The 11307-nt window shown below is 42.3% G+C and overlaps 1 protein-coding gene across 1 annotated transcript in view; it reads right to left on the minus strand.

Moving 5' to 3' along the window:
* naa25 (N-alpha-acetyltransferase 25, NatB auxiliary subunit) overlaps window positions 1-6835 on the minus strand; it is a 59956-nt gene extending 53121 nt beyond the window's left edge. Inside the window, exon 1 of the mRNA XM_084046114.1 lies at window positions 6703-6835. Coding sequence (XP_083902240.1) covers window positions 6703-6763 — 61 coding nt within the window. The 5' untranslated portion in view covers window positions 6764-6835. The remainder of the gene's footprint in view (window positions 1-6702) is intronic.
* Between the last annotated feature and the right edge of the window lie 4472 nt (window positions 6836-11307).

The following is an 11307-nucleotide window of genomic DNA, read 5'->3' on the forward strand; positions in this document are numbered from 1 at the left end:
ACAACTAAATTCTATCCAAACGATATCTTAATAGTAAATTCCGTGCCTCAAAAAAGAAGTTTGAGAGCGTTTTAAAACCGAAAGTAAAAAGTGTAACTAGGCGCAGAAAACAATGGCGGATCGTTCCATTTTTGTCGGCTGCACTCGGTCCCATTCGGGCTCACTCGTACTCGCCACCTGATTGGCCAACTGTCGCTGTCAATCACAGAACGATGAGCGCCGCCGCCGATAGGCTCGGTTAGCTGGTAATTCCTCTAGAAACCCCCACAATGGGCGATCAGGCCAGACGCACTTCTGGAATCAAATGGAAATGAGATTTCCGGAATAAGGATAAGGATAATTCCTTTTAACAGGTCGTTCATGAAAGTCCTTGCGGTCTTGTTTCCAATGAGAACCTGTGAGCAATTAGGGGTTAAGAGTCTTGCTCAGGGACAAATTTCATTTCATCGACACATATGTTGGCCTGGCCTGGAATCGAACCTGGGGCAACCAGGGCCTCTGGCTCCCTAGGCGGGCTCACTAACCACTCAGCTATGGCCGCCCCCGGAGGGAGGGTTTACCAGGCTAGTCCTAGAATGACTTGGTCCAATGGGGACGCGTTGCTTTCTCTACCACAGCACTGTGCTACTAGTTATGTCTGAACCACCCTACTAGACCACCCCCACCAAACCACACTGGATTCATCACATCTCTGGGGACATGCTGCATTAAAGCTCCTATACAGGATTCATTTGAATTAATAAAATGGTTATTTTCTCCATCTGTATGTTTACTCTGCTACTGAGAAACATTGATCATGTTATGGAGTGTGTGTGTGTGTGTGTGTGTGTGTGTGTGTGTGTGTGTGTGTGTGTGTGTGTGTGTGTGTGTGTGTGTGTGTGTGTGTGTGTGTGTGTGTGTGTGTGTGTGTGCACGCATGTATGGGTCATATCACCCTGCACAGGCAGTGGATTTGATTAGATAAGCTACTGTGAGAAGTCTACCATCATGTTACAATGTTTACACCTTGGACAAAGACTGACGAGATTTGTTTATCTCCGTCAGTCTTTGTTGAAGGAAGGCTCTACTACACCGTCATTATGCTATTAAGAGTGATTCTACTACACCGTCATTATGCTATTAAGAGTGATTCTACTACACCATCATTATGCTATTAAGAGTGATTCTACTACACCATCATTATGCTATTAAGAGTGATTCTACTACACCGTCATTATGCTATTAAGAGTGATTCTACTACACCATCATTATGCTATTAAGAGTGATTCTACTACACCATCATTATGCTATTAAGAGTGTAATTCAATAACCTCAGTCAATAATACGTTCCTGTTCAATGTCTGTCAATGCCGTTTCATTTCTCACTCTGCTGAATACTGGCTGCATAAGTTGTGTGGATTGCAACTTGCCGCAGTAGAGTACAGCGCACGCACACACACACACACACACGCAATTACATAAAGCCCCCCCCCCCCCTCCCACAAATAAAAATGCTGGTCAGTTTCTCTCACACTTGCAATCATGACAGGAGAGTAATCCGTGTGTTTGCTCAGGGACACTGACTCTTCAACACGTTCTGCTGAACCGCTGACCTTCTGATTAACAGATGACCTTAGTTCCTACCCTCCTTAATTCTCTCAGCTGTGTATAAAGTGGGAGAACTGCTTTTCTGCCACGCTACAGCGCTGTGCATAGTCTAGTGTAGGGGGTCTTACAACGTTTCTCAGGCCAAGGACCCCCTAGCTGAGAGAGAGATGAAATAAATCTACTATTTTTTAATAGCCAAAGTATCAAAAATAATGCTCACAGCTCAAATCTAAAATGACACACAGAAGCGTACCCTGATTGGCTGGATTAAGGTCAACAGTAGTGGCACAGACAAGACAATGCCCAGCCAGCTCACACACGCCACCTGCTGGCCAGCAATAACAGTGAGCAGAATGTACAGCAGCGCTTCTCAAACTTTTTCATGCCAGGGACCCCCAAATTGATATATATTTGGCTGTGGACCCCCCATCTGAAAATGTGTTGTGCCAGGGACCCCCCAGAAGCAAAGATTTGTGTTAAAATGTTCGCTTTGAAATAAACATATTGAAAGATTTGCACGAATCTTCAGGATTTTTCAAAAATAGCAGATCTACAAGCTCATAGCGCGGCACTCGGTGCCGCGCTATGAGCTTGTAGATCTGATATTTTTTGAATAGCCTAAAGTATAAAAGGTTAAAGTTATTGTGATGCTATATTCACACATTTTGCTGGGGACCCCCTGGAACCCCCTCAAGGACCCCTGGGGGGACCCCACTTTGAGAACCAATGATGTACAGCACACATTCAACCAGCCAGGATGACGCCTCATGTCTTTGGGCCTCATGCTGAAATCAGGGAACAAACACATGACATGTCCGTCCTCAGTCCTTACAGGACGGATGAGCTAATGGCGGGGGGTCGGGTCGGGGGGGGGGGGGGGGGCGGGGGGGTCGAATATGCATTGCACAACACCCCCACATTCACCGAAACGGCAAGCCCAGACAACTCAAGTGCTGCCCCATCACCCATCACAATCCACCCAATCTAACTCTAACTGTCTAAAAGATATCAGACTATTCCAGTCGCCCAAATGAACACAATTCACCCTAATCAGCAATCTGGTCACCAGAAACTGCCTATGCAATCCCTGCTTCCCATTGTGAGAGAGAGAGATAGAGAGAGAGAGAGATAGATAGATAGATAGATAGATAGGTAGATAGAAAGAGAGATATAAAGAGAGAGATAGAGAGATAGATAGACAGACAGACAGAGATATAGACAAAGAGACAGAGAGACAGAGACAGAGACAGAGACAGAGACAGAGAGAGACAGAGACAGAGACAGAGACAGAGACATAGAGACAGAGAGAGACAGAGAGACAGAGACAGAGAAAGACAGAGAGACAGAGACAGAGAGACAGAGAGAGACAGAGACATAGAGACAGAGACAGAGAAAGACAGAGAGACAGAGACAGAGACAGAGAGACAGAGACAGAGAAAGACAGAGAGACAGAGACATAGAGACAGAGAGAGACAGAGAGACAGAGACAGAGAAAGACAGAGAGACAGAGACAGAGACAGAGAGACAGAGAGAGACAGAGACATAGAGACAGAGAGAGACAGAGAGACAGAGACAGAGAGACAGAGACAGAGAAAGACAGAGAGACAGAGACAGAGAAAGACAGAGAGACAGAGACAGAGACAGAGAGACAGAGAGAGACAGAGAGAGACAGAGAGACAGAGACAGAGAGACAGAGACAGACAGAGACAGACAGAGACAGAGACAGAGACAGAGACAGAGAGAGAGATATATAGATATATTTAACCCTGAGTGGTGCCAGTGAGGATTCATTCATAAGGTATGACCTGAAACAGAAAGCTGGTATCATTTCATGTTTGTTTTTTTTCCCCCCCACATTACGTGCCGACTACGCATCATAAAAAAATGTCCCGTTTTATTCTCTGACAGACAGGCTGCATTTGGCTAGAAGCAGCAGCTCATCATATTCTGCAGCTTTCTGTCTGGAATCTGGCTTTGGGCAAAGCTAATCGTCATTCACTGCCATGGTCTTTGGTAGAGAGAGAGAGAGAGAGAGAGAGAGAGAGAGAGAGAGAGAGGGGGAAATAAATAAATGACATTGTACCCTACAGATGGTGTGTGATAATGTTACGCTGCATGGATTTCTTTGGGCTATTCAAAAATATTTTGAGAAAAACCGTAAACATTCGTGAAAATATTTAAATATATATATTTTTTTAAAGTGAAATTTTTTAACTCAAATCTTTTGCTTCTGGCGGGATTCTACAAATGTCTTTTTAAATAGTAACAGTTTTTTTGGGGGGGGAAAAAACCCTATATTGCTATAATATCAGTGGTGCTCATCATCATACTTGTTCATGTCAAGGACCTCCCAAAATGATATTCAGAAAAAAATTGCTGAATCTACAAGCTCTATCTACAAGCTCTGAGCTTGTAGATAGAGCAATTTTTGAATCGCCCAAAGAAATCTTTCGATGACACACAGAGATGCGTTCCCGGTCTTAATGCGTTTTAACGCGCCCTGGTTTTAATCTGTGTTTTAACATCGCCCTCCTCCTCCTGTAGACACAAACGGTGGCGTTTGGCTGTGCATTGGCATCACGCTATAGTAGTGACACAGAGCAACGTTTATTGCAGCCGGTGGGTCATCATCATTATCGTTACACCGCAGTCGTTCTCCACCAGTGAACTTGACTGTCATGTCAACAACACCACCACCACAGACTGCTGCTTAAACAAAAGAACTGCTCGGTAACACAAATACAACGTTTAACCTATTAAGACCGCATCTGTGTCACTTTAGATTTCTTTGGCTTTTCAAAAATAGCAGATATACAAGCACTCGGTGCCGCGCTACGAGCTTGTAGATCTGCTATTTTTGAAACAGCTTTAAAAAATCATTTTTTAGATTTTTTTTTCAAAAAACTGTTATATATTAATATTAATATTTTTAAGAATCGCCTCAGGTCTTAATGGGTTAATACAAATATGAAAGTCTTTACAAAAGCCCTGCGGTGACGCTATATTGTCCTCCTTCACTGCTGCTGTTGTGTTGTGTTATCTAACACACACACCATAGTCTATTATGATGTAGCACGTTGAAACTTTAAGCTTGTTAAACTATTCAGCTGTTTAAGACACGGACACGGACACGGACACACACACAACTATACCAGTTAATAACCATCATTTAAAACACACACACACACAAATAAACTATTATTATTATATAATAACTAACTAACTATTGATGCAGTTCTTTCTACTCCACACACAACTGATTGATTTTTGATTGGATATATACTGTATTAACAGTTTGCAGAAAACAGCCCAGGGAACTACAGTTCAATACGAGGTCTGTTGAGAGGATTAACTAGCATGAACTAGCTGTTATTATATAATACCTAACTATTGATGCAGTCATTTCTGCTCCACACACACACACACACACACACACACACACACACACACAACTAGCATGCTGCTACACTGCTGCTGCTAAATCTCTCTCTCTCACCCACACACACCTATCATGGACTAACTATTGGTATTAGAATAACTAACTAAATACTGATGCAGTTCCTTCTACTCCACACACACACACACACACACACACACACACACACACACACACACACACACACACACAGAACTAGCTGATTGACTGTATTAACATTTAGCAGAAATAAGCACAGTGAAGTACAGTTCAATACATGGTCTGTTGAGAGGATTTAAAACCAAAGAAAGCACTATGGCTTGTTTCCATTAGGGTACTTTGTACTCAATTCAGTTAGTTATTATATAATAGTTAGTTATTATTATTTAACCAACTATTGATGCAGTTATTTCTGCTCCACACACACACACACACACACACACACACACACACACACACACACACACACACACACACACACACGTTATTTCATATTGAGATGCAGTTCTTTCTACCCCACACACACACCTCATGAACTAACACACACACACACACACACACACACACACACACACACACACACACACACACAGCATGAACTAACTATTATATAATAACTAAGTATTGATGCAGTTCTGTCTACTGCACACACAGCTAGCATGCTGCTAACACACACACACACACACACACACACACACACACACACAGTTAGCATGCTGCTAGACACACACACAGAGACAGTATGAAGTGCTAATAATAGCTAAAGCTAGCTGTCAAACAGCTATGCTAACGTTAGCTTTATATAGAGAGAGAGATAGAGAGAGGACTTTGCATGCTGCATGGCTTCTGCACTGCAACCACACACACACACACACACACACACACACACACACACACACACACACCTATCCATTCCATGTATAACCACTTTAATAACACTTTAACACATTGTTAACACGACACAACACACAGTGAAGGCTTCTGTACTGTGAAAATGTCATTATTGGCAACTCTGCTGTCCTGCAGTGTGTGTGTGTGTGTGTGTGTGTGTGTGTGTGTGTGTGTGTGTGTGTGTGTGTGTGTGTGTGCGGGGGAATTATAACTGTGTGCACTGTCATTCGAGAGAGAGTCTCGCTCGCGCTGAAAACAGCAGATCTACAAGCTCACATTTTGGGCGCGCGACGCCGCCATAGGTCGGAGGTATTATATGTGAGCGGCTCGAGCGGTCTGGTTAGTCCGCCGCTCGAGGGGCCGCTGAGCCGCTCGAGACAACCACCACCACCACCACCAGCACCAGCAGCACTTCAGACTGGTCACTTGGTGGTGGGATCCAAGTTAGCGTTGCAAAGTTATCGTATCCGGTCTACAACAGGATACGGAAACAGTTTCTTTGCATGTGTGGTGCCTGGTGCGTGCAAATGACCGGATACAGTAGGCGGGCTCTCGACCGGATCCACACTGGTTGAGTCGCAATGGAGACCCCAGAGCAACGCGAGGCTAACCCCCGCTACTAACTAACCGACCCACTGTGACTGTGTTCTCTGGGAAAGAACGCCGATGGGAAACTACTGCGTCAATGTAAATGACTAAACTATGGCGTCGGCGAGACGTCCGACAAAAAAACGTTGACGCCGCGGATAAACGAGTAACGCGTTCGTTAGTTATTCTGCCCCCCCCCCGTTTGAAAGGGTTTTATTTACCGTAGATAGGTCTGAGTCTCCTGTCGTTGGGATCCTGCACATGGCCTCGCGCCGCCGCCATGATGGTGAAGCTGCTGCCTGGAGGTTACCTGGGTAAAAGTGGTTCTGGGCATGCGCACATCGCATCCCAGTCAGAACGGCTAGCTTAGTGGTCGGTTCGGGGGTCGCACCACAACACAACGGATGTTTCGGCTAAAACTTGTGTTTCCAGTTTCCTTTTCTTTTTACCGCTTTGAGTGTGATCACATCCGGTCTAAGAGCAAAGCCCCACCGCTTACTGTATCCGGTCATTCACCCCGCAACACGTAACATGGCACGCACACTCGTCCGTTTCCGTATCCGCTCCGTACCGGATCTGCAAGCCGCAGAGGGGCACCGCGCGCGCATGCACTCACAGCCCATTTCCGTATCCGCTCCAGACCGGATCCAGACCCAGTCTGTTAACTGTATTTAGTCATTGACATGGCGTTGCACACATATATATAAGAAAGAAAGAAATAAACCTCCCCTCTGCTTCTCTTAGGAAGGAACCGCACACTCCAAATGACGATGGACTCAAGACTCCATTAATGCTTCATTTTTAAGCTTTTATTTAGCACTCTATATATATCCTATTTTATTATAAATTGGATTTTGGTCTCAACGGATTTCAGCCTATATAGGCGAGAGAGAGAGAGAGAGAGAGAGAGAGAGAGAGAGAGAGATATATATATATATATATATATATATATATATATATATATATATATATATATATATATATATATATATATATATATATATATATATATATATATATATATATATATATATATATATATATATATATATATATATATATATATATATATATATATATATATATATATATATATATATATATATATATATATATCGCCTATATAGGCTGAAATCCGTTGAGACCAAAATCCAATTTATAATAAAATAGGACTTAATTATATTCTTGGTTCCATGTTTTGTAGCTCTGGGAGAACACATGTTGACTTCATTGTAAGTCCAAAAGTAAAACTCTAGTTTGTGATATCATTTTTTATATGTTTACTGATATATACTAGCTTGAGGAACCGTTAAATGGACAGGTGGCGCCATCTTGTGAGGTTTTCTCTTTCTATATCTATATCATATTTCTATAATATAACATTATGTTAAAGGTAGGGTAAGTGATTTTCTTTGGTCAAAATAAGTGTTAAATATCTCTATATTCTGATTATACTCATTGCTATAGAGTGTTTGTTCAGTAACAGGAGTCTCCATGTCTCTCCAGCTCTTTTTAATAAACAGAAAATACATTTTGAGGTCAGGATACCAATTTTATGCAATCAGGAAACAAGTGAATATGGAAGTGGTGACACAAAGGCATGAGCAGACACACAATTGGAACTAGAACACTATAAAAAATGAAGCTGATAAACGGGTACCCTCTCCTGATTGGCTGAAATTTTGTCACCTACCTGAAAATGTATTTTCTGTTTAATAAAGAGCTGGAGAGACGGAACAAACACTCTATACTATTATAGCAACAATGATTACTATCAGAATATAGTGTTTTAACCAAAAATATCACTTACCCTACCTTTAAGACCTGGAACGCATCTGTGTCACTTTAGATTTCTTTGGCTATTCAAAAACAGCAGATCTACAAGCTCATAGCGCGGCACCGAGTGCCGCGCTATGAGCTTGTAGATCTGCTATTTTTGAAAAATCATGAAAAAATATTGTTCAGATTATTTTTCAAAAAACTGTTAGGATTTAGATTTTTTTTTAAAGAATTGCCTCAGGTCTTAATGGGTTAATATTGTGTCATGTGGTCAGTGGATTTGTTTAGACATAAGCAAATACGTGTACACATGGGAAAACGAATCCAGTGTTTATGTATACATTCAATTGATATAAGAAAATTGTAGAACTTCTAAAATTAAACATAAGTCAGCAGAGTCATTTTTTTATTCATTCAAATTTATTAGATATTCTGTTATGTTCCATTGTCTAGACCTTCTGTCACACAGCCTTAGAGCTGTGGAAAAAAACAACAAAAAAACAAACAAAAAAAAAACCCTAGTTGTATTACATTCACTACTAATATTCCCCTGAATTTCATCTTATCAGAAATGAGAAACTTGAATGCAATTGTGAATCTGTTTTTTTCTCTCTTCTTCTTCTTCTCCATGTTAAAAAATAAAAAATAAAACAAAAAGAAAAATATTTAACAGTAGATTTTACAAGTGCTTATTTCATCATGATTACAAGAAAAAAGGTACAGTAGGCTATTCTCTGGAGTCACGTCTGTTCCCTTAACCCGCCGTTCAACACAATACCCTGGGGCTGGCATTCCTGGTAATGCTACAAAAAAAAAAAAGTATACATCACATCACATGGTTCTGTTCTAGTCTACAGGAATTCTCATCACCATCAAACGTAGGCCCGACTTGAGATTAGTCGCGCGATGGTGTCGGCGCGTCGAAAATAGCCGACCTCCCGCGCCGCGAGCCTGTAAGGTCGGCTATTGTCGACGCGCCGACACCCGCCATGCGACGAGTCATAAATTCGGCTTTAGGGCAGAAAAGTTCACCTCGCCAAAAGCGACGAGGTCAAAGCTCAATCCGCAGTTTGATGCTATAAGGACAAACCCTCCCTTAAAAAAAAAAAAAAAAAGGAAAAAAAATGTTTCCCTCCTGTTGTGAATGCAGTTCAAGAGCCAATCAAAAGTAAGTACAGTCACGCTGGCTAAACTTTATGCCTGGACAGACAGAAGGGGGGGGGGGGGGGGGGGGGGGGTGCAGAAAATAAAAACAAAACAAAAAAAAAGGTTGAGCATGGTCATAATGGAAAGCAATGGTTATTGATCATGTCCTGAAAAGTGGTGTGATACCATGTCAATATCAACGTCATGTCAACGTTGTAGGCCAGGGGTCTTCAACAGGGGGTCCGGGACCCCTAGGGGGTCCTCAGATTTAATACAGGGGGTCCCCCAAATCTTTGTGTGATATGATATTTTTTTTTACATTAACCACTTGAACCCTAGCATCCCTTTTCTGAGGAGAACTTTAGCCAAAAATAGCAGATCTACAAGCTCACAACGCCGTAGATCGGCTATTTTTGGCAAAGAGTTATAGGTGTAGAGGGGAAAAAAGAGCAGCAAAAGTTTATCTGAAACACACTTTTATACGATATAGAGGGGGTCCCTGCTTCATCTCACTCTCTCAGCTAGGGGGTCCTTGGCCTGAAAAGGTTGAAGACCCCTGTTGTAGGGGGTGTAAAAAAAAAAAACAACGTAAGTCCGTTTCCCCGACAGTTCAGAAACGACCTGCATAGTCCGACTCATGCGTCTTCCTCATAGATCGAAACCTGTACGTTCACAGGCATGGATGAAAGTACGGTTCAAACCCACACTATGAGAGTCAACGCGTGAATAGCATGCTCTTACCACACAAAGTATTACACAGAGCTGACACACACACACACACACACATACTCTGAGAATACTTAGTTACTGAAGTCATACAGTCTGTACAGTACTGAAAACCTGAAAATGCTTGTAAGTTGTCAAATATAAAACTCAAATTCACATTTTGTAAAATATAAATGGACCTACAGTATTGAGAAATGCACACTAACGACGATGCCTTAAAAACCTTGGTCAAACGAGAACAACAAGTGTATACCGCAGGCGCTATAATGAAAGAGGAACTTTGGAGACGTGGCCACGCTAAGCTGTGTCGCGTCTTGAGAGAGCTTTTTTTTTTTGACAGTTATAATACTAAAGATACATAAAAGAACATTACATAGAAAACCTCACAAATAATAATAATAGTTACCTAACAAATCCAACAGAATCTGCATTGAACTTAAGTTAAAACGAAGAGGACATAGTAAAAAACAACGCACGTTGCTATGATAAGCTACACGCCTGAAGTCATGGAATCAGAACCACCACAGGCAGCCAAAAAAAAAAGAAAAGAGGAGAAGGGTGGAATAGGATGAAGTTAAAAGCTGCGTTGTGTGTAAAACAATGCACACTGCATGGTTCCCATCGAGACGCAGCGCTCAAATTCCCTCATGTTTGTCAGAATCCAACCCGACTCTAAGCTCCTACTAAGACTTGGGGCTCTCCCCCCTTGCCGAGCTGCCTCGGCAAGTAATCACCAAATGAACTGCTAAGTGACCATTAGGACCAGGGACGTGCACAGATAGACTCTAGGTGTCGCTAGAGCCCCCGCCCTTTGCCCTCTTGACCAGAAGTGCCCTTTTGAAAAAAAAGGGGGGAAAAAAAGTTGTTGTTTTTTCAGTTTACAGCAGGGATCTTCAACAGGGGGTCCGGGACCCCTAGGGGGTCCTCAGAGTTACTACAGGGGGTCCGCCAAATCTTTATGTGATATGATTTTTCTTTTTACCATAACCACTCGAAACCTAGCATCCCTTTTCTGAGGAGAACTTTAGCCAAAAATAGCAGATCTACAAGCCCACAACGCCTCGCGCTGCGAGGCGTTGTGGGCTTGTAGATCTGCTATTTTTGGCAAAGAGGTATAGGTGTAGAGGGACAGCCTGATCGCCAGAGAATTAGTATACATTGCACGGATTTGTGCA

The sequence above is a fragment of the Gymnoscopelus microlampas genome (genome assembly GCF_963454915.1).
Source record: "Gymnoscopelus microlampas genome assembly, chromosome: 21".
NCBI lineage: Eukaryota > Metazoa > Chordata > Actinopteri > Myctophiformes > Myctophidae > Gymnoscopelus > Gymnoscopelus microlampas.